The sequence below is a fragment of the Hypomesus transpacificus genome, chromosome 15 (assembly GCF_021917145.1).
Source record: "Hypomesus transpacificus isolate Combined female chromosome 15, fHypTra1, whole genome shotgun sequence".
NCBI classification, from domain to species: Eukaryota; Metazoa; Chordata; class Actinopteri; order Osmeriformes; family Osmeridae; genus Hypomesus; species Hypomesus transpacificus.
This window is the reverse complement of record NC_061074.1, coordinates 7,193,771-7,218,186: the sequence shown is the minus strand read 5'-3', so window position 1 is coordinate 7,218,186 and position 24,416 is coordinate 7,193,771. Positions and strand designations below refer to the sequence as shown.

Genomic DNA, 24,416 nt, shown 5'->3' with positions numbered 1-24,416 from the left:
CATTCTGGCTATCCTCAACAGCAGCCAGAGGAACCCCTTTTCTTCCCTTAACCACAGACTCAAAATACTACTGACTGCGTTGCCATGGTAGTTCAAACGAGCTACAAATGCTAATATGGACGCTCATGGAGGGACAGGATGAGTCAGAGGATTTACTGATTACTGTTTGATTACCTTGTCCTGGGGAGTCTGTGTGTGTGTACCATGTGACATGTTCTGTCTGGGTGTAAGCAGCTACAGTATATGGTGACTCCCAGACCAGCTTTTCCAGGTCAAATTAAACTCACCTTGTATGTATTATGGTTTGGAGACATTTATTGAACATTAAGGACAACATTTTACGCAATACCACGAGTAGTTCAGCAAATAAAACTGTCAGTAATATAATTCACTCTTATGAACAGGAATGCTATAGTTTTTTAATGAAGCACAACCTCCCATAGCAATTTAATAACAAACATTAAGTTATGAAATAATGAACCTTATTGTAGTTATATTGTATAACAATGATAAAAGCACAACCATTCTATCGGGGAACTTTGAATGTGGTGTAGGATTTAGTGGAGCCACACCCAATACGTTTTCATAATAAAGCATCATAATAACTGTACAAAAACATCCAGAGATTTTTCACAGCTGTAGCACACCAGCTAATAATTTAGTCACAACAACCCATACAATTATCCTTCATGTAAAAAAAAAAAAAAATGAATAAAGTGACACGTTTAACAAACATGGAATCTTAGGAAAGCATAGCGCTCAGTATGTACAAGCCATGCATGTGTGTATGTGTGTCTAAGCTATCTGATTTATCTCTTGGATGAATACTCAGCTTTGCACCCTCCTCAACAGAGCTGAAGCCAGGAATCTTGTTGGTTTCACTGGTCTCCTCATGACTTATCCACATTGTCGGGGCTTAAGAGAGCTGGACTGGGGTCAATCTGAGTGGAGAACAAACATTTTCTTTACCAAATCCAATTGTTTTGTTATCTCATATTATTGTCTGCGAGGGAGAGGGATGTTTAGTGAATACTTTTAAAGTAAGGGAGGTTACTGGAATTCAAACGTTTTTTTTTCCCCTCTAAAAGTGAACAAATTCACATCCTCCCTTCGCCGGACAGTGATGGCGGCTGTAATGACAGCATCAGCCACCAGGGGGGTCTAGCAGTGAGACTCAGCCATGCCCTCTTCCCGGGGCCTCTCTTTCTGGATGTAGTACTCCTCATCCTCGTCCTGGAGCACCAGACAAAAGGGCAAAAGATCAATATTTTATAAACACTCAGACCTAGACCACATGTAAAATTTAGAATATGAAATAGATCTGCCAGACGTGTTCTTATACGTTATTTATAAATGCAGAAATGCAATGTTGTACCATCCAATATAGGTCACAGCAGTTGGCGTTCTTCTCCCTGGTCTTCGTAGGTTGGAGGACGTGCTCATCGCTGTTGGAAAGACCAGAAGTCAGAAATATATATGGGGGTTCTTTAAGCAAAACTTATGGGACATTTCTGATAATTTCCTCACACAATTCAAATGCCTATTCCTTAATTAACACGAGAACCTGAATTCTAGGTTAGAAATGTGACCCCATTGAGCAGGTGGAACTCCCGCTTTGTTCTCCAGGACCATGATCTCTAAGAGTCTAGGGCATGTTGCTCGATATCGTACAGCTGCTGTTTAGGATTATTAGGCCCAGGAGACCCACCAACTGGTTGTTAGAGTAGATCCACTCACCCGTCCATGACCTCTATGGGTGAACGGTAAGCATGTGATTGGTTCTTGTCCCTAAGGGGACAGAACATGCGGCCAATCAGAGCCATGGTTATGACAGCCGAGGGGAGTAGGATGAACGCCAGGAGGACGGCAACGTCAGAGAACCTCACCGCTACCGCTGGAGGAGGGAAGCCCGGACATTACACACAAACACCCTAAAACGCATGGAAACACAGACTGTGATAGTATCTCGTACAAACTCCCAAACACGACAGAACAGGCTTACCCCGGGGGGTGACGGTGAGGACAGTGTGCGAGGTGGGGGACCCGTGGACATCAGGGGGGTTCCTGACAGAGCAGGTGTAGGTGCCATTGTCGTTCAGGGTGGCATGGAGCAGCACTATAGTGGCGTCCCCCCGGGCGGGGCTGCCCTGCCACTGGACACGCCCCTTAAACTGCCTGTCAGTGGGGGGGAAGACGAGCGAGGAAAAGTGGAAGAACTGAGGGAGAGAAAGAGAATGAAATGATAAATGGAGGATGATAGGAGAGAGGATGATCGTGGAGAGAAGGACAGGGAGACGAGGAGAGGCTGGGAGAAGTAGAAAAGCTGGGGATGAAGGATGAGTGGATGATGAGTGGATGATGAGTGGATGATGAGTGGATGAGGGGTGGGTGAAGTGGATGGGAGACAATGAGAAGTAGAGATGAGAGCTGGTGTACTTTCTGAATGACTAAGGCCATGTTTGATTCTGACGCACTGAATTAAACACTCCCAGAATCCTTGGCTTGTACATGGCTATCTGCTGTGCTCTTGATATTTAATTGAAGCAATGGACTCTGTAGTCAATCAATTCCAGCACCCGATTCAATCCGGGAAATTAATTCTCACCATATTGATGATCATGCAGCAAACTGTAGAAATGTTTTAATTTTTCTTGGCTCTGAAAGCATGGCTTGTTAAGGATTTTTTCTGATTGAATTTTCAAATGCTTATTCATGGTCAGATTTTGATATACGATCATAGCAATAAAACGGATAAATCTGCTAATGAAATTGGATTGTAGCAACGGGCCCTCTGCCCCCTGGTGTCTCTCTGTGTATTGTGCAGCAGAGAAATAATACCCACACATTCACCCACTATCTCAACCCTAGGCTAAGCAAAGGTGCAGGTGAATACATGCCTGGTATCTAGTGTAGCCCAACCCAGGCTAGGGCTGTTGATAGCTAACACTCCCCTATGATAAAGACTGAACAAGTGTGTGCTTGTTGTTTAAGGGCATGGCACTCGACATCTGATGACAAACGCCAACATTCTCAACATTAGTCTCCACGCAGACACACAGAAAGTCTGGGCTACTAGCGCAACGACTAAACCAAGCAGCCTTATCAGGCCGTTAGTGGAGCCACAGGACATTAGCCGTCACTTAGCTATGAGCGCTCCTAAAGGACCGGATGTTACAGCCAACCAAAGGCTCTGGAGATCTTAGCTGTCCAAATTGGATTAGACACTTATGCGGTTGGCCCTATAGAGAACTTGGCCAGGAAACTGGACATGTGGGGTCGCAGGGCCTGGGAGGACTTTAGACTCATTTACCACAGAGGAAGAGGGGTCCGATGCTAAATAGCCCAGAGCTTTGGTTGGCCCTCCAGGGGATGGAGAGGGAGACATGAAAGTGCACATGGACACTGATGGGATCGTAGTGGTCCATGAGGGGTTGACCTCAACTTGTGTACACTGGTGTGTTGATCATCAGGAGGCTGGTCAAGCTTAAGTGTTTTACAGGTTGTGTGTGTTTGTGTGTGTGTTTATGCATATGTGCTATGGTGGGTATGCATGCGTGTATGAACATGTGTATGTCGTCTGTATGGCCGTGCATGCGTGTGTACTCACGGCCTGAGGAGGGCCTCCACTCTGCGGCCGGTAGGCCCAGTCAACAGACATGCGGCTAGTGGCCCTGCTGGTGGAGGTGAAAGTGCAGGTCAGGGTGACCGAGTCTCCCATGGCACCGTGGACCTCCACAGGAGAGCTCACTAAGATGGCTGACACGTTGGACAGGCCTAGGGTAGTCGGGGGGGAGGGGAGGGAGGGACAGAGAGACAGAGAGAGAGAGAGAGAGAGAGAGAGAGAAGTGAGGGGACGTGTTGTTATTATTATTTTGTTTACAAATAGGCCTTCGTTGGTTCTGTTTTACTTGCAGTTACTTTGTGGGAGTCTGACTACCACTAGAGGAATACCAATAAATTACCTTAAAACCCAAGCACAATGATTGCCATATTGTTGTCAGAGCTTTCTATACAAAATCTAAACAGACAAAAGATCAAATAAAGGCTGGTAAGAGAGAACCTTGATTTGCAAACTATTTCCATGAACTCATCACATTCTTGTTTAGCACACAAACACTAAGAGAGACAGAGACAGAATGACACTTTGCACCGATTAAAGGATTCACATTTGCAGCAATTTAACTAGACACTATTCTTTACTTAATCTCAAAAAAGCATGTGATCCTTCGATCATCATATTTTAAATGGCGACAATGGCTGTTGGTCCAAAACCAAAACATGATTTGTCTCTGTCGTGTTGAATCTTAAATTGGCCTAGCTAATGTTGCTCTGCGAGACTGACCAACAGAAACTGGGTTTACAATCCAGGCGTTCACGCTGAAATGTAATCAAGCCAAGATTGACAGAAAGATGATTAGCAAAACCCTGTCACAACACATTGACACTAATATTTTCGACTTGACAGTCAAGTTTATTGTGACAATCACGAACAGTGTTGTATTTCGAATAAAGATCGGAGTCTATTTACGTGGAGACTTACCTGACGAATTATTGAGGAAGACATTTAGGCCCCAAGCGTTTCGTTTGGAACTACCCAACAATAACCGGTGACTTTGTAACTTACGTAAGGTTTTAAACAGGATTTGCCACAGTCGTCAAAGGGCTCAATATTTCATTCAACAAATATACAATTCAAGTGTGTGTATCGCCAAATAGGCTACCCGCATCGAGGTTGCCTTGAAATAGGCAATATCATAGACTTACTTACCAAAACAAATTATGAGAAAAAAGTATTTGTCCAAAAGTATACTCCGATATTGTCGGAACATGTTCCGTGTGAAGTACGACTTGTCGTGTATTGTTCGATTAATTTTGTCCAAGGCTATTAAAGTAATGGTGTTCTACGTTTTGAAAACTCGTCGTCCATGTTTCTAACGATTATTCAATTGTTCCATTTCGTAGAGCACGATGGCAATTGGGTAGTCCCTCTTTGGTGCGCAAGCTACCTGACAAACAGGTGTTTCAGGAAGTGGTTACGATGCAGAAAATGACTGGATGTGTACTGTTTAGAATCGTGTATTGAAATGAAACAAATAACAATCATTTTCGTTTGGGAAGAGACGGTGTCGTCTTATCATGCTGACTGTTTTCCTTTTATAGTCTGTAGCTTGTGACAGTGCTGCAGGTTATGGACATATACTTTTCACGGCAGGTGGCTTTATCTCACGCTATCACCATATGTTTCTGTCATCCTGTTGACTTTAAATGTAACATTCATTAGATTAGAGATTTCTATTGCTGTATTTCGTCACTGTGACAGTGACACTGCCCTGAGCCCTTACAGAGCCTGACCCCTTGGGTCCATGCTGAGTATTCCTCACTAATGTAAAAATACCCCTGTAGGACTGGGATGCTATCAACAACATTAACCCCGTCCCAAAACACACATTTAGCTATGTAATTATCGTTAATGAGGCAAGATGTTTATTTTTCTAGTACCACCACTATTTACCAGCATGTTGCTTGATCCCAGGCCAATGTGAATTAAAGAGAGAGAGAGAGAGAGAGAGAGAGAGAGAGAGAGAGAGAGAGAGAGAGAGAGAGAAAGAGAGAGAGAGAGACTAGAGTCCACTTAAGAAAACCCCTTTTTTTTGCCACTGGGGTGTTTTATGTGCAGACAAGATAATTGTTTGCAGCAATCAGATTAACTCAGACCAGCATTTTCGGGACCGATCTCTCTGCTGCAGACAGGAGGAGATAGATGCTGTGACTGAGCGGAAGTGCAGTAGACTCTGGCTCTCTTACGGTACCTGGTTAAGTGCATGCAGTGACACAGTGCTGCTTTGTGTTGTATTGCATTGTGTCCATGGTATTGTGAGGGTGCATAGAGAGGCCTCTGTTGAGGTACAGTAGTGTGCGTTTCAGCTCCAGCTTCCCACTGATCCTGAATGGTCCTTCACTTATCGTCTTCCTCTCCATGGAGGCATTGGTAAACAAGGGCCCAATTCTTCAGATGTCAACACCATGAAAACGAATAAAGGTGGTTTAGAAAGACCAGGCCAGACTGTGTGCGTGAAGTCTCACTGCTGTGCAATGAAAAGTGGCCTGGTCCCTTTCAACACGGTGAAGAATAGCAAGTTTATAATCACTGCACACGCACAAGGACCATGGGAGGACAGGTGAACACGTCCATCTTACTGGATCTTCAAAGCAGAGACTGAAAGCCTCAACCAACAGCATCAAGTGGAAGTCTTCTCTCTAGAGCAGAGCACTATATGGAATTATGATCTGCTTTGACCTCCCTGCTGCTATTGTGAGGCAGAATTGACATGTTGTCACCAGAGGATGACGAAGACTGCTCGTCACTGAATTCCAGCACTCACGTTTAACAGCTGTGTCACGTTCCCATGGTGGAATGTTTGTCTATGCAAATGACCCACACACACCCTTCTTGTGTGGGTGTGGGTTTGTGAGTGTGACAGTAGTATCATTCTGCTGTTGTGAATGGAACATACGTGTGAGTGTGCTTCCTGTGATGTTTAGGTAGTAGATGGATTAAGTCAATCATTTACAATGTGTGTGTGTGTCAGAGGGTGAATCTCTTCATTTTTCGCCCCAAGGGAAAAGTGCTCCAACATTCTTCTAATTCCATTTCATAACCAACATAGATGAGATAAACTGTCTTTAAATTAAACAACTAGGTTTGCATGAATGACTCAGGACACCGCTAGGCTTAGGAGCAGGTTAGCCTACGATAAATCCATTGATTCCCATATAACATGGTTTACCATGTTTTTATCATACAATACTAAAGGTCTGTATAGTAAAAATCTATATTAAATACCAATATAATCAGTTTGTAAAACATCAGGGTTTTATTATCATCATTATTAATTTATTATTAAGATTATTCAGTCTTTTTTAAATGAGTCACTGCTCCACCTTTTAAGGATTACATGTGATTACTTCAAGCCAATCTGTAGTAAAGTGGATAATGACAAGCTGATACTGGAGGATGCTAAGATTTGACGAGGATTTGGTTCCTCTTTAACAGACTAGCCATTCTCAAGGATGAAAACGTAATCATTAATCGACCATTAAGCACTCTCTGCCTCACCCCCTTCCTCTAGACAGCATTATCCCTCTGGTCTGTCCTCTCCCTCTCCCTGCTCTCTATCAGTCAGTAACTAGACCTGCACCAAAGGGTTAGACTTTGATCAATACACACACTCAGGTATGCATGCACATGTGCCAACTCATGCATACACAAATACACAGACACACACTCCCACCCCCCCCCTCCACACACACACACACACCCCTTACAACGCTCACGTACAAACACACAAAATGAGGCATGCACGCTCACGACTGCTCTCACTCAACAAAGAAGCCCGCACAAACACAGGTTACAGAGGATTGGATTGGCGTCAGGGCCACAGAAACACAAACAACACACTAACCTTGCTACTGTGGGCTTGTGAGAACATGATTATAATTTTTTGTTTGAAACAATTATTGTGAGGATTAAAACCCCTTGATAGGTACCATCTCATTTTCGAGCGAGTCCTGCTTGTGCAGATGTACAAACTGTGAACACAGCTTAAGACAATCCATCATAGATAATGATGCATAATGGACAAGAGATAATGGATAATAGATAATGTTGTTACATAATTGATGACAGATGAAATTAAGTGTGCCGATGATGTGTGCATTTGTGTGATTAGTGTATGGAATTCTAGATGTGACGTGGAGGAGATTGGAGGTTCAAGCAGAGGCAGTGTCATGAACGTTCATAAAACTTTATTTCATTATAAAATCTATAAAAACGAACTGTGACTTTTATTGTTAAAGCAGTCGGATGAAATGCTTCTTGTATATCTAAAACAACCTACTCTGACACAAAATAAACTCAGTGTTTCCATACAGACAGTTCTGTGGAAAGAAATGTTACAATGTTAGTATGGTAGAATACTTTTGATGCTTTTTGAGAAAAGGTCTCAAGGACAAATGCAATCAAAAGGTTTTCAGACCTAACTGCATAGATACTCTGGACTCCCACACAGCCATGGCATTGAGGACAGCTCATTCTCAGTGATAGACTCATGCATACTGTACACTATAGCACAAACAATCTGACGATGGAAGCCATTTTAAAGTTCTCACTGTTGGTGATTGCAGCATACTGTATAGCATGCCATTCATGAAATGATTTTCTTGTTTGACCTTGTACAATATAGGCAATAAGTTACTTTCTAAAATATAAAAACCCTCCCACATAACATTCCAGACTCAAGTACTATTTGAGCCAAGTTTGAAAAGGACCTGCAGTGGTCTCCTGGACGCATAACTGTAATTAAATGCTTCAGTTTAGTAGTATTGGCCCATTTATAATTGCTAATCTCTATTAGAGGAAGGATTTGTGGGTAAGGGATATGTTAAGTTCTTGATTTTGAATCTGTCAGTTTTAGAAATGAATGTACTTTTCAATGTATTGTCAAAGTATCAACATCATTGATCTTCAAGACCCTAGATCCTGGTTAGGTTGGGATCGATCCTGCCTGTCAATACAGGAATTCCACTTAACTCCTTATGGATGCTAAAGCCCTGTCAGTGACCCAGATCCTGAAGTGGAATTTAGCTTTGATTGTATTCAGAACAGCTTCCTTCATGTCAGTCAGACAGCATTTATCTGACCTTCACATACTCCTGGTTCTGCTCTGGGTAGCAGGCCGGTACTGCCCTGATTGGCCAGGAATGAGAATCAAGTCTGTTTAGACTGTTTCCTTCTTTCATGGAATGCTAAGCTCACGTGAACTGCACTCTTATTCTTTTAGATAAAATTTGCTCTGAAAACTTGAAATTCAATTCTTCCTTCATTTTCCTGAATCTTCTAATTTCAAGTTTCCGAGACAAAGTATTACATTCAAATGGCTCTGTTCTTGTGACCCTCCTGGTCTTATAGCTTTGCTGTTTTGGATCTTCCTATTTATATGTCGATGTCACATCCAGTCTCAGTCACTGTCATCTCCCCCCGCATCATCAGAGTCCGTTTCCTCGTCTTCGGAAGAGCTGGAGTCTTTAGTGCTGGCGTCAGAGATCATACCATCTGAGCTGTCAATCTCATACTCCTTCTCCGGCATATACAAATGGGCAGCCCTTGCAGGGTTGCTAAGACACACACAGGCACACAGACACACACACACACGAAACATAACAATCATGCACACATTATGGACAGCATCACAATAATGTACAAACACAGACACACACAGTTGCAGCTATGCAGACATGGGTACAAGGTAAACAGGATTTTGCCCTATCAGAAGGAACCATGTCTCCTAAGGAAGTTAAAACGGAAATGCGTAATTTGGGGAAAATCAATTTGATTTGAGAGAAAGGAGGACGACTCCAAAGTCTTGAGCAAGTTTTGTTTCAGTGATTTCAAGGTGTGACTGTTTTTTGTTCCCATGAAGTGCTGTTTCTAGAGTAAGAGTACCAAGTGCAGAAAGATCTGAAAACCCAGCAGAGCAGGAAGCAAAGCAAACCTTCAGCCCCAGACACACAGGAAAGGTACAACATGGTTTTAGTTGAGTTATTTACCAAAATGTTTCGAATGAATACGTTTCACAGAAAATGTAACATGATAAGTAAACTAACAAAAAAAATCCAACATGTTCCTTTTGTCCTGTTTTGAACATTGACAGCAGTTTAGATCATTTCAGCCCCAAATTTGTCAGTGCAGACAGAAGTCTGAAATACAGACTCAACTAACATACAAAACAGCATTAATATTTATTGATTGGTGGAAATGTGACATGTGAAATGATCTATCAGTGGTTGACCCACAAAGAGAGCACAACATGGACAGACAACAGGTTGGATAAGTGTTGACAGAGATTGGCATGATGCTGGATTTTGAAATTGGTTAGTAATACATGATTGTTTGAGATACATAGCTTTTCAAACTTGAAATGTTCCATACGTATTTACCAAAAAAAGAAATGTGTTCGGAAGCCATTTGGGTTACATAGGAAAATATGACAAAAGATCACAGATTTGTTGCTTTGAAGTATAAAATGTGTTTTCAACAAGCTTGGTATCTACAGAATCTACAGTATTTCTAAGGCACTTTTAATCAGTGAGAAACTCTGTAAAACAGCTGCACAGATAAATGTCCAGGTTCATGTTCCCCAAGGTCAAGGGTCAGAGGACAGTTGTAGTTCAAAAGTCGAGGTATAGTGTCCACAGAAAGACCCCAAGAGCCCCAGTCCCAAATAAACCCGACCCGAAAGAGGAGACAGAGAGATGGATATTTCTACCTCCCTCTCTCTCTCTTTTCTCTTGGTCTTACCACACGGTAGGGTCTTTTCTCTCTCTTCCGGGCACCTCCTCTAAGCCCTCCGGCCTTTCTTTCCTGCAGCGCTTCACAGAAACCACGGTGATAAGGATGATGACAAGAACTACAACGGCGCCCCCGATGGATGCAGCCAGGATAGCAATCTCCGAGAAGGAAGCTGTCAAAAAAAGGGAGACCCACAACAAAAACCCTGTTCAACAAGAACTATTTTAGCATCTATGAAGCCAGACCAATTTTTATCTTAAGAAAGAGATCTCACCACAAACTATCTTTTAAAGTCAACCTAGGAATCCAGAAGTAGATTACGCAACACTTTGCTTATTGGGACATTTCACTCAAAACTCCCAGTCCCAGTTCAGATGCATGACCAACCTGTAGTCACAACATGAAGGTGGATCTCCCCTGCATTGCCGTGGACGTCCGGTGGGTTCTTCACCTGACACACGTAAGTTCCGTTGTAGGTGAACTTGACCTCTCGCAGCACAATTGAGGCATCGCGCCCCATGATGTCCCCCGCCCAATCCACCCGCTTACGAAACCGCCCGTCTGGAGGCGGGTAAGGTTTGTCATGGTAGTAGAACACCTGGCAGGGGAGATGAAAAAGGTCAACATCCTTCCCACACAGGGAAACCTGTTGAACCACCTCACACTAATTTGCTTACAGAATGAGGCACAAGCAGTACAGAATGTACACCCATTACCCCTCCCATCTGAGGATGACAAGAAGCTCTACTGTGTACAGTCTGTCTCACCAACACAGTCTGATTCACTGCTGGTTCAAAGATCGCACGCATACATACTCGCACAAACACATACTCACAGACTCCTCTCGCCCGGGTTGGAGAGACCTGAAGCTCCAGGAGATGGTGAGGGCGGCAGGGTTGATGGGCGAGGTGCTGGTGAACGTGCACTTGAGCCGCACGTTTGTTCCGTTCACTGCCTCGACATCCGATGATGACATGTAGACCTTTATTCCGTTGACTCGCAGCACGCCTGCAGATGTGGTGGAATTCAGCTCAATGATGTAACACGCACACTGGAACATTCAGACGCACACTTGAACATTCAGCAAGGATCGATAATAATAAAGGGTATGCATGTTACTGGATGTGGTCTCCAAGACCTGCTTGCCCACACAGGAAAGAAGTATCGTTTTCAAATATTGCTGATGAATGATCGTTTCTCCTCCTCAAGCTGCATTAAGAGAAGTTCACTGGAGGTACCCAAGCTATCTAGCCTCTCTCAAAACATACAGCCATTTCTCCCAAATAAATATTATTCCTTACAGACACGGGAACAGCTGTGTCTATGTTTTACGGCGTCATTCGGATTTATGGAATGGATGGCGAATCAGCCAATTGTACATAAATGTCTGCGATGGAGTCATCTTTTAAGATGAGAAGCCTACAGATATCCCAAGCCCATCTCAAAGATAATGAGGAATTGGATGGAGTCTGTAATGGGACGTTCTACACACACAGGCCGAGGAAGAGACATTCTTAATCGCTTTTCCTGTCTCACTGCATAATAACATTACACCAGGGGTCGGCTGATAGCGCATGTTTTTCTCCAATAAGAAAAGAGCCTGTCGTCATTTAACATGCTTCTGCATCGTTTTTCAGTCCAGGTGAAGTTAAGATCAGTCCCCCGTTTGCTTTTAGCTCCAACCACAATCAAACACCCCATACAAATTAGCCCATTGAACCAGCGTAATAACATCACAGTGCTAGTAGTCACATACAGTACAGTGTTGTGCATATCTGGAGCTTCAGTGCAATGTCAGTGGGATATTGTACAGGGAGAGTGGGTACGTGTGGGTAGGTGTGTGTTCATGCTTGTGTATATAGATGGCGGATTTGTTGATCTAATGAGTTCACTCAGGGAGCTGGGGAAAACAGCTGCTTGTGTGCCGGGGTTCTCCAGGAACCTGCCTCCCGCTTATCAGCTGGACGAGGGCTTCCTGTAGGCCCCCACCCCCCGCCCCCACCCCCTGCCCCCCGTCGAGCACCACGGCTCCGGCCCAGACGTCGCTTCAAACATTAAAGAGAGCAGGGGCAGTCTCTCATCACTGACCCGCCGTCCCTCCTAACCTTAATGTGTTTTAAATGAGCTCTTCCTTCTTTCTCTCTTTCTCTGTCTCTCTCTCTCTCACATTCACACGCAACAGACACACCATATAGTTCTCTCTTCCTCTTTTTGCCTTTGTGGGCAGGCGCAATGAGTCTGTCTGAGGAAATGTCCAGGGAGGAAGAAAAATGCCAGTACTTAGGATATCCATCAGAGAGATAGGATAAGCACTTGCCTGTATCAGTCCCCTGCTTAATGACGCTCTCTGGCAGGAGAGAGGACTCAGTCTGGGCATGTGTGTGTGTGGGGGGTGTTTGTGTGTATGCACATGTATGTGGGCCTGGCCAGGTCTAAGTTACCAGACTTTGCTATTTGGGTCTGAGGTGTGAAAGGACATGTGTAGAAAGCAAATGCATGCACACCCATCCCTAACATATTCGTCTTTCTACAAGAATTGGCGAAGAGGGGTGGAGAAAAGGAGAGGGAGGGGTGGGGGCACACAATGCCCCCGTTGAAGTTGGAGATTAGAGTTTCTCAAATGATATCAGGGTACTCCATAGGTTGAACTGTTAACTAACTACCGATTACTTTTATGTCATTATTGAAAAGAAAATCGACACCCTCGTCGTGTAGACACATTTGATGAAATAAGATCCTGCTTTAATACTCCATGCTGATGCTTTCCTCCGACACAGCTTTTGATGCATTTTTTTAATGATTCGAAATCATGGTTAATTAGAGCTTCTGAACCAAGGAGGGATGTTGATAGGGAAAAGATCTACAGTGTGTTCTAAATTACTGTAATAATCTCTGCTCTTGGCAAGAGCTTTTATATAGGGCACACAAATACCATTTAGCTGCTCGTTAGCAAACACTAATTAATCATCAGGATGCATGTCATTGCATTAGATCATAGGAATTGCCGGAGCTTGGCTTCTCTAAGACGTGTTCATCCATACAAGGAGGATGACAAGGTGCCGAGGCAGAGAGAGATGAACCGCCTGTCTGCCTGCCTGCCTGCCTGCCTGCCTGCCTGCCTGCCTGTCTGTCTGTCTGTCTGTCTGTCTGTCTGTCTGCCTGTCTGTCTGCCTGCCTGCCTGCCTGCCTGCCTGTCTGCCTGCCTGCCTGCCTGCCTGCCTGCCTGTCTGCCTGTCTGTCTGTCTGTCTGTCTGTCTGTCTGTCTGTCTGCCTGTCTGCCTGTCTGCCTGCCTGTCTGTCTGTCTGTCTGTCTGCCTGTCTGCCTGTCTGTCTGTCTGTCTGTCTGTCTGTCTGTCTGTCTGTCTGTCTGCCTGTCTTTCTTTCCCTTCATTTTCTTCTGGATATTTGAAAACAACCATAAGCTGGTACGATGAAGTTTTCTACTGTCTTTACTGCGGTACAAACAGACTTAAAAGACCAAAAAGGCTTTTGTCCAACTTTACACACATTGCTGAGACTTTGTGTCCAAAAGGTTTCTTTGGTTGAGACATGAACATGTAACTTGCTACTTGAACTTGTATGTAATGCTGTCTTCTCAACATGCCATTAGGCACAAGATTGGGAAAACATATTTATAGGAAACTCCTATTTATACCTCTGATCTTGAACTGTGGTCAAGGCGATTGTAAATTGTATCCATTGTTGAGGTCTAATGTGTACTGGCTAGCGAACTAGGCGCCTCACTAGGGATTTATTTTGGCACCAGGCCATGCAGGATCTAACAGTACAGGGAGCTTTCAGTGGGCTAAGCTTCCTGTATGGTTAGTGCCTTCATTTCCCACAATGCTGAACTATATTACATCCACGCTGCTACAGCCACCACTGTGAACTAGGCCAGAGAGCATACCTATCTCTATGGCACAGTAACATACTGTAGCCTACTACACCACACTAAACAACATTTTACAATATTCATTGAACAGACCGATGCAGCATATTACAGGATCAATAAAATAAAATAAGACTCAGCACTGTTATCCCCTTTGGAATCAGGACATTACTGTTTATTTAGTAGTTTTCCAGATCTTGGCGGCATCTCAGAACAGGCTATCGCTGAACAGGCGAATGGAAACCTGACTCTTTCCCAGAGACTGAGGCTAGGAGGAAACATTTTGGCTGGTTTTACAGTTTGTAACAAAGACTCAGAGATTACAAAGACTCTCTCTTCTCCTTTTGTGCATAGAGGTTTTCTCAAGCACAGGCTGGGTTTACAGAACCTCTTTCAAGGCAGGAGGGGGGTTGGGCTCACATAGAAGGGGCAGGGGTGCAAAGAGGCGTTCACAGACGCTGAGACTCCGGTGCGACCCCCTGCTCAGGGTTCCATACAAGTAGATTTTTCTATTCATCTCACTTCCCATCCATTCTTTTTTTTAATCTACTTCAGCAATTGTGAAAAGCATGGCAAAGTCACAGTTGTCAATTCTAGATTAATGTCAGGTATAGTAACGCTAACTCCAATAGATACAAGACCAGTCTAGAACCTTCAAAAGAAAATGAAGACAAATTGTGGACAGTTGGCAACTTGTTTGCTCTACCATATCCTAAAACTTCAACAACAAAAAATTCAATTTACATATACAGAATAAGTAATGTCATAAAAATATTATTATATCTCAAGTCTAATCTTTGAAGCAGTGAATCTACGTGAACTGCAGTCTAGATGTTCCATAAGTCATTTCTCCACACACATTCTCACAAATTCCTAATTTACTCTATCTGCCCCCCTCCTACTTGCTTTTCTGTCTGTACTGTATGTCTGTCTCTCCCCCCCATCTCTCCCTCTGTCTGTTTCTCTGTCTGTCGCTCTTTCTCGCTGTAATTCATCCATAATTGGTCCAGACCAGTAGCCTGTTGACAGCGAGAGAGGATAAATGTTCAATCCATCAAACCTAGTCCACTACCCCTCGGGTCTCAAAGCTGACTCTGCAAGCTCTGCCCAGATTACAGTGTTGTATGTTTCAGTAAATCTGCTAACAAGTGGAGCATGGCTCATATTGTCAGGCCTACCAAAAACCCAATGCCCTATCTCCATAGCCAAGCAAATGACATTGGTAAATCTACCTAAACCAAACACAGTACTGCATTATCAGAATTTTGGAAACAATGAGGAATTCAATGCAGGATTTATCAAAGAATGCCAAGTCTGAGGTTCAAATCCTGCACCACTGTCTCACCTTCCCCTTCAAAATACAACACTCCATCCTGTCCACTCTTCTCCTATACCTCCTTTAACTCTATCACTCACAATGTAAATGATGATCAAAGTTATTGTCCATGAGCAAGATTGGCTTTTTAAAAAACAGGTCGGTTCTCAGGAATAAGGAGAATAAGCGTTTGCGTACCAGAATCTTCTAGCCTGTCCTGACACACACACACAGTTCTCACCACAATCCTTATTCAGCTCTTGTACATCTCTATATATGGGCTTTCTTCAATACTTGTTTTTAAGTAGCTGTGGCACAATCAAAAAGTCTCAGGAGAAGTTTCTGGAATAAATAACAGTTTACAGCATATTCTCTGTTTAGATAACTCTGGAGCACACTCTACTACAGACCAGACATGGGCTTGGCTGGGAAGGAAGCGAAACTAAACAAAATCCCCGTTTCAATTTCAGACCCACACCTATTGTTAAAAAAAAAACTGTGTTTAAGAGTAATGAAGCAATGAAGTCCCAGGAGAGGAACTGGTGTGAAGTTGAGGTTTGTGGTGAGTGGGACCTCAGTGCCACCTCTGTGTGGAGGTTCATCAATGGTCCCTTTTAAAGCTTGCATTTCCACTAAGTGTTGACACACCTCGGGGGGGCCGAGGTGTGTCAACACTTAGGCATGTAAAAACCTTACTTCTCCTTTGTCAAACATACTGAATCCATGATAGGGATGTGCTCGTTAGTGACAAGGAAAAACATATCCATGCTATCATAGCAACAACAACAAGAATATAAAAGCCAAGCAAAACCGAAAACAATGATATTTGTGGGTGTGCGTATGTGTTAAAGTGTGTAGGCATTGAGGTGAGTGAGTAAAACCTGACTGGCAAGACAAGCTGCAGCGTGCAGGGTCATGTGCAGCTCAATGAAAGAGCGGCAGACAGGGTGCAAACACTTCAGAAGGAAGACAAGACGTAACGAGTTGAGTAACAAGCCAAGACAGCCAGTAGAGACTTTAGTCACGTAGCCCAAAGTAGCATGTTATTGTTGTTGTTATGACAAAACAAGACAATAATAAACGGTAAAATTAGGTTTTAGACAATGTTTCCTAATTTCTTTTGCATTTTGGATACAGCAGGAAAGCAACAATGTCTAAAATACTTCTTCGGTTGAAGTCTGGAAGAGTGACACATTATAGAAGGGTTTCTGCAACATCAGGGTTGGAGTCAGGAATGCTCTGACATGTTGTGCAGACACGGGTAATATTCTACACTAGTAATTATTGTAACCTATTTCTGACTAGCGGTAGGATTGCTGTGACAGTCTGTACATGACGACATACTCCTGTGTGAGTGCAGTCCAGGGTGGCTGCCAGAATAGAAGCTTCATCTTCAGACCAAACTTCTAATAACCATAGTGAGAACATGTTTGAATTATTAACATGGATTACTCAAGCAAGGCTTTCATTGTTGAGTACATCATCTGAATGAGAGAGAGAGACCAGTAAAAGATGGGGAGGTATCACATACACACACAGTCGGTCAGATGGATGTGGGTGAAAGATTATGTCTGGTTAGCTGGTAGGTTACCGAAACCCGGTTCCTACGCAACCGGTAGGAATCAGATCGGATTAGAACGCAAATTTCGGTTCCTCATTTCGGTTCCACTTAATGTGTCGATTAAAATATTTTCCCTCTGTTGTGTGTACGGGCCTCTTCGACACCATCTGAGAGAGTTTTCTCCTGTGCAGGACATGCCATAAGTCAGGAGAGGTGTCGTATCAGAGAAGGCAAATGTGGTCCTTTTTCTGCAAAAGAACTGCTTAAGTTTGAAGCTGGTTTAGTTAGCATACCAACTCAACATTTATTTAGTTGTTACTTGTTAACAGTGTAACTGTTATTTATTGTTAAATGATTGTAGTTGTGTGTTAAGTGACTTAGGTTTACTTATTATATATTTAAGTAGGCTACTTTAAAACTTTATTATATTGTTAAATTTAAATAATTGTCCATATTAAAAAAACTCTAAAAGAGCTTTTCTTTGATCACTTAAATTTTTCATTTTTTCATGAATTGGAATCAGAATTGTTTAGGAATCGGAATAATTTTAAAAGTACCAGTTCAACATCGGAATTGTAAAAATCCAATCGATACCCAACCCTATTAGCTGGCTAGTCTGATACAGGCTTTTGTACACCATCCTTGAGACTAGGGAGTCTCTGACTGAGGAGATGGAGGAGGATATCAACAGCATGGGCACAGGAGGCGGACGGATGGTGATGTTCTTTTGATAAAAATGACATTTTCTGGACACCTAGTGTTTAACATCACCTGCAATGAACACATACTGTAGATTGTACTAGCTCTTCTTCCTTTAAGAAATCACGCCAGACCCATCTATATTAACCAGCACAGAAGAGTCTCTTATTCTCAATGTGACTCTTACTATACTAACTCTAACATCCATACAATATGGAGAGGAAGCCTGATGAGCTATTTAGTGTCAGATCCTAATAATCAGTGAAGCAAACATTTGCTCAGAGCCTGGTCAAAGAATGCATTACCTATGAATATGATCGACTTGTATGTGGAAAATAATCCACTTAGACGATTGGACACTCACGCAGATTAAGTCAAGGTTAAATAGGCCACTGTGTGCGTAAGGAATAAATGTTCTTTGGTGAGGCAACTATTATCTCCCTTGCATTTTACGAGAATACTTCACACCAATAATTATGTAGGCAATTGTATCATGACAACCACCGTTTATAAATGTTTTGTTATCTATAAAAATCTAGGTAGCACTTCCAAATCGACGCGACGAAGTGTCCTCTTTTTCACTAACTCAAATCTGGTCACCCTAAATCAGCAACATCCTCCTAAAAAGCCTAGGGGGGAAGCAGGTGGTCAAGCCATACTCTAACAACAAAGCAATGACACGCAAGCACGGATGAACATGAATCAAAAGGAGGAAGAGAAGTATGTAGCGTGAGCCAGGAGACAATGATGCCACGACTTATTGCGAAGTCATTAGGAGTAGGCTACCGGATAGACTGTAATGTCGCAAATAGTATTTGGAATGCACCGGGGTAACCATGCGGGTGCCAGCCAAGCCAATCTATCAAACGACCGTAGGGTACCTGTCTCAATTATGCCCAAGGGTCACTTCAGCTTAGGGTAGCCTAAGGTCCGGTAGAATTTCCACATGAGGGGGTTGGGGTGGTTGGTTAAGGGGGCAATGAGCTCAGGGGCAACGTGTAGTTGTCTTCCCAGAGTTAGAGGGAAAAACTCTGTTTTTGATTATGAGAAATATAACAAACTGTTAATGTCGCCTATAACCAAAATGTGGTTATAGGCGACATAACCACTATAATTGATGTCAATTATATCCAGTAGCCTACAACATAGACATGTTGGGGTTTTGAGAATGTATATTGCATTTAACTTTAATCCATAAACTTGTAAAAGTGAATATCGAATGCGTTTACCGCAGAAAGTTGACAAAAGTTACAAAAAGTAGGCAGACTAAATGAATTCCTTAGGCAGGTTATCACGGATCCGCTCTCTCACTCACCTGAAGCTGCAAGTCCGGACAGGACGGCGAAGAAATAAAACCGTTTTACACACATTGAACGGCTGGATGTCTGGATATGATTTAGCGCCAGACTCTACAGAACCCTCCAAATACAGTCTCAATAACGTTTTTAGTAATTATAAACACCGCACACGTTTCTGAACGGGACTTGAGGATCACAGTCATAATACCCGTAACTACCTATCCCTGTTCCCGTTTAAATCCCAATTGGAGACCGTGGAGCGCGTCTCAGCTCGCCAATGGTCTCTTGCATTTTGACGCCCGCCCATTTTCCGGGTAACGTGAAATTCCTCCCATTCCATATCACCGTCTTAAGAAGAAGACCCATTCTCACTTGTCAAAGGTGCGGGTAGGCAAATAATGTTGTCCAACCTGTAAAACTGCCAAACATTTCCACTCTACGCCCCGTGTATTAGTCAGATATACCATATCCATTCATCTATGCATGTCAAATTCCTAGTTTTATTACTGTGCATTCACTTTTCGTGTGAGCTTAACTTGTAAGCATGAATGAGGGACGTACTTTAGGCAACTAAAAACGTTGTAACAAGTGCGTATGTATAGGTTCATTAGAATGATTTGGTCTTGTTCCTTTACAGTTTCCTAGCGTTCTATGTAAACTTATAATAAATTACCTAAACCTATTATAAGCTACTATTGAGCTACTAATGAGCTACTATTCCTACATTATAATAGTATTTTATAGCACAAATACAACTTTGAAACATTTAACAATATTTTTCAGCAAACCACTGAGAATAACAAAAACAAAAAACTAAGAATAACCTAACCCCATCTGTATACTGTATGTAGATACAGTAAGTAAAGTAAAGTAAGTTGTGCTGCCAGTTTTAGTCAGGGTTAGGGTTAGGATGACTTTTTATGGAATGCAGCGGGTCAAACTGGGGCAGGGGATGGTGGGTTGGTGTTCTAGTGGTAGGGGAGGCAGGGTGGGAGGTTAAGGTAGGGGGGCAGATGCAGCCTAGTCTGTCCAGCAAGACTTACCATTCATCAATATTGAATTAACTAAAAACATTTAAACTAACCTTAATCTTCAAATATAATACTACATTTTTCAAGTGAAAACATAGAGAATGATGAAACAGTGGCTACGAGGATTTTATGGTTGATGAGACTTTATTTTGACAAATCCACATTGGTTAAAACCACCAGAGGGAGCAATTGTACTTTTATAAATAATCACCCCTTCGATGAAGATCATTGTCTGATATACTACAATAATGTGTGATCAAGTATGGTGTCATTTCAGTTGTTACTCAGTTATAAATATACTAAGCTGGTCAGAATAACATAGTGCTTAGACCAAGAAGAATTAGGAATTCCAAAAATCATACAAAACAAAAAACAAAAGTACCTGTATTCAAAGCAAAATGTGCAGTTGTACTTTCTCTTATACAACAGGATAACCCCAAATAACTTTTCAATACAATATGACACCTAAAAACATTACATACAATAGGTATGATTAGCTTTCAAAACCATGTTTAAATTTTGTTAACATGTCTTCCTGTTTGTGTGTGTGTGTGTGTGTGTGTGTGTGTGTGTGTGGGGGGGGGGGGGGGGGTATGTATGAGTGTGTGCAGACACATGCGCAAACAGTCAATAATTTTTCTGTTTGTGCATCTGTGACACCCAAGCATGCATGTACATACACACCGAGAGAGAGAACAAGAAAACGACAGAAAGAGAGAATCGAGAGCCAAAGAGAAAGAGACAGTTGAGAACAAGGTGAATGCTGTCGAGTTTGGTCTTCCCATCAAAAATCCATCATTTAAAATCTTAATACGAGAAAAAGGACATAAGGAAGGACAAAGATAGCTGAAATGAGAGGCCTAATTTTAATTTTTACGCTCTCCATCGTGGCAGCGGAGGCAGCCGACAGCAGAGGTAAAGATTTATAATGGAAATGTTTTTATTTATACATAACATAGAGAGTAAAATGATCGTACGCAAAACAATTACATTGTTATTTTGAATGTACCTGATTTCATTAAACACATTTAACTTGCTGTAGATATTGCTGTAGACAACCTGATTTTTTGTTTGTGTGAATATTTGTATTTATTTCAGCGTCAGTAGATTTCTGGGGATCCTCTTTCACTCTGACGTGCCCTGACAATCATTTTTACAACGAGTCTACATCCTATTATCAATCTTCGTATTCTGAGAGGGATCTTGACAAGTATTACTGTGTCGAGACAGCAAATGAACAAGTCAACATATATCATTTTTACATCCTAGCAACAGGTAAGAAAAATTATAATAGTCACAGATTGTACACAATACAATTATCATGTATCAATTCAAAAAACTATTTGTCTCAGTGTTTTTATTTTGAATCTTAATCTTTTTTACGGATGTGATAATTTTCCTTGCTCTTGGTATTCTGGTCCCAGTATGTGAGAACTGCTATGAGCTGGACTCTACATTAGTTGCTGGGGCAATCGGGATGGACCTCCTATTGACTGGAGGGATTATGATGATAATCTACCTGTGTGCCCATAAAAAGACCAGTGGGGAGACGCCTTCCAAATCTGTCCCTGCCAAAGGTGAGGCCTCTGTCACAGCAGGTTCAACAACCACATATGATCAGAAGTAGTCACACCAACTGTTGATATCCAGGCATGGACTTGAGTGCACTGGTCCAGTTAGTATTGAACTATGACTAACTTGGGGTTCTCTTCCCCCTCCACAGCACCCCCCCGCTCAGGAGGACGTGCTCCACCAGTGCCTGCAACCGACTACGAGGTAGGCAGCAGATCACCTCTAAAACATCTCTGTTCTCTATACTTGACACTTTATTATTTACTCTTTACACTGTACACTTAACTTTGACTCTTTACTTTGCCTTTTTACTTTCAGCGTTTACTTTTAACTTTTATGTGACACTTTACTAACAACTTCAAGTCCAGCAAAACTAAACCAACCAATTAGTTCACATATAAATGTAAAGTTGTTGAAAAGTGTAACCCCCAAGCCCAGCACTGTCATGGGGGGGATCTATAAATGTCATTCTTTCTCTCTGCAGACGCTGAACCCTCAGACACGGAGCAAAGACATTTACGCTGGGGTTCAGAGGAATGGCTGATCACCTCACCCTCCCCTCACCCCCCCTTACCCCACACCAGGCACCCAGACACTCTGCTCTGCTGCTCCTCACCTGTGCTCATCTCATACTTTGCAATTGAAAAGAGGAAGACTGATCTTTGTGATTTAGTTTAGCTTCTTATTTGTTTACTGTATGTGAGTGGGTATGTTGCTACTGCATGTGCTCCTTAAAAGTGTTGTATGAACTTAGCTTTTTTTATCGATGTCTTTTTATCTACTTACCTTTACATAAACCTGCACAAGGAAGCATTTTTAGGTTCTTAATGAGCCATGAGCTTTCTGGTATCTGATTAAAGTGGATAATGGAAACTTATTATTCACCTGAAGATGTTTAGCCACAGGCATACACTGCACACACTCTCACACAGAGTACTTGAACACACACACACACTCACACAGAGTACATGCACACACACACACACTCACACAGAGTACATGCACACACACTCTCACACAGAGTACATGCACACACTCTCACACAGAGTACATGCACACATACAAGCTATTACACCCGCAGCTCCACCCTCAAGTCTGTAGTGGTAGATTCACATCTCTGGTTATCTCATATTAGAAACTCAGTGTCAGAGGCAGCAACCAGCTTAGTGGAAAAATGAGATGCCTCACCATTCTGCTACTGGGAAACTATTACATCAGTGCACTGGAAACATGATTTTATGCTTATTTTGCCTCGGAAGATGATAAAGATGTTCTGGAAGCAAACTGTCTCACATGTTTTTGTTTCTAAGTTATGCTGTGGAACTTTTTGGATTGTTTGATGAACTTGTCACATTGCTTCACATTTCACTGAACTAAGAGGGTGTGTTTTTCAACTCTGTGTGTTCATGTGCGTGGGAGTAAACTGAAGCTCAGAGCTTGTTCGTCTGAGCTTTTCCGTTTGAAGTCTAAACTAAGTCAAGGTCGGAAACCACACTGTATGTGGACGCATACTGTCTCAGTATGGAGCTCCGCAGGAGGCCAGAACAGCAGTAATGGTCTTGTTGCCCTGTCTAATGCAATCATACTTACAGTAATCCAGTGTTAACCCTACACCAAGTGAGTGGGGTTTTAAGTAATTGTGTATGTGTGTTTTTTCTTGTGTTTTTGTGTTCAAGTTTAAGTTAATTTAAAAAGCATGTTTAAAAACAAGAAATGTTGAAATTAACATTAACATTAATATCAGAATGAAATAGAATGTTCAAAGTGTTAAAAGGAAGACTAATCAAACCTCTATACATCTAAAACAACATCATAAGCTATAGAGAAAAAATGTGTCTTCAATCTAGATTTAATTATGGCCAGTGAGGAAGAAAACCTAACAACAAATGGATGTTGATTCCATAACATGGGAGCCGCAACTACAAACTCATCTTTGGTTTTCAAATGGGAAAGATGAACAGAGAAGGGTAACTGATTTAATGATGAAAGAGACCTAGGCGCAGAGTGGTTGAAGGAGATCAGCAACATACTGAGGGGCTAGACCAGGGGTCCCCAAACTTTTTTCTGCGATGGCCAGATAATTTTTCCTTTCTTTAATGTTGGGCTGGGTCGGTCTTGTGGGGCTGGGTCGGTCTGTTTCAGAAAATGACATGGGCCGGAGTGACTACCAGTATTATTGTGGAAATGTTATTATGATTTTAAATGTATTCATTATGCTAGATTACTTTATTATTTTGTTAGGCACCGTACATATCAAGGGATTTATAACCTATTAAAAGAGCATTATTACTATTGTAATGACTTTTTTCATATTAATTGCTATTGAAATCAAAACATTTACTTAGTTCTGTATATTAATCAGTGGGAATAAAAAATAAAATAATAATAATAATCTGGTATTGTTCAGAGGGCCGGTCCAACTGCGTGCTGTAGTTTGGGGACCCCGGGGCTAGACCATGCAAGGCCTTAAAAACACATAGCAGAACGTCAAATGTAACTCTGTAACTAACTGGAAGCCAATGTAGGGAAACAAGAACAGGGGTCACATGCTCTCTTTTCTCAGTATCCATTAGAAGTCAAGATGCTGCATGCTGGACTTCTTGCAGACGTGGAAGAGAAAACTGAGACAAACCCACAAATAAGGAGTTGCAATAATACAGCCGCAATGTATTAAGAGCATGAATCACTATTTCCAAATCCTTC

The 24,416-nt window shown here is 42.2% G+C and overlaps 3 protein-coding genes across 3 annotated transcripts; 1 reads left to right on the top strand and 2 right to left on the bottom strand.

Annotated features, from left to right (window-relative positions):
• Positions 1–297: 297 nt before the first annotated feature.
• Positions 298–5,088, bottom strand: LOC124477527 (myelin protein zero-like protein 3). Its single transcript, XM_047035369.1, has 6 exons — positions 4,769–5,088; positions 3,608–3,774; positions 2,003–2,216; positions 1,738–1,894; positions 1,376–1,445; positions 298–1,233 (listed from the first exon to the last, which is right to left on the bottom strand). The coding sequence occupies exons 1-6, from the start codon at positions 4,827–4,829 to the stop codon at positions 1,162–1,164; spliced, it is 741 nt and encodes a 246-aa protein (XP_046891325.1). The 5' UTR covers positions 4,830–5,088; the 3' UTR covers positions 298–1,161.
• A 2,703-nt stretch (positions 5,089–7,791) lies between these two features.
• On the bottom strand, positions 7,792–19,431 carry mpzl2b (myelin protein zero-like 2b). Its single transcript, XM_047035367.1, has 5 exons — positions 19,128–19,431; positions 11,184–11,356; positions 10,736–10,946; positions 10,358–10,520; positions 7,792–9,174 (listed from the first exon to the last, which is right to left on the bottom strand). The coding sequence occupies exons 1-5, from the start codon at positions 19,180–19,182 to the stop codon at positions 9,018–9,020; spliced, it is 759 nt and encodes a 252-aa protein (XP_046891323.1). The 5' UTR covers positions 19,183–19,431; the 3' UTR covers positions 7,792–9,017.
• A 1,351-nt stretch (positions 19,432–20,782) lies between these two features.
• Positions 20,783–22,997, top strand: LOC124478157 (T-cell surface glycoprotein CD3 epsilon chain-like). Its single transcript, XM_047036331.1, has 5 exons — positions 20,783–21,056; positions 21,240–21,416; positions 21,566–21,718; positions 21,865–21,917; positions 22,198–22,997. The coding sequence occupies exons 1-5, from the start codon at positions 20,993–20,995 to the stop codon at positions 22,255–22,257; spliced, it is 507 nt and encodes a 168-aa protein (XP_046892287.1). The 5' UTR covers positions 20,783–20,992; the 3' UTR covers positions 22,258–22,997.
• The last annotated feature ends 1,419 nt before the right edge of the window (positions 22,998–24,416 follow it).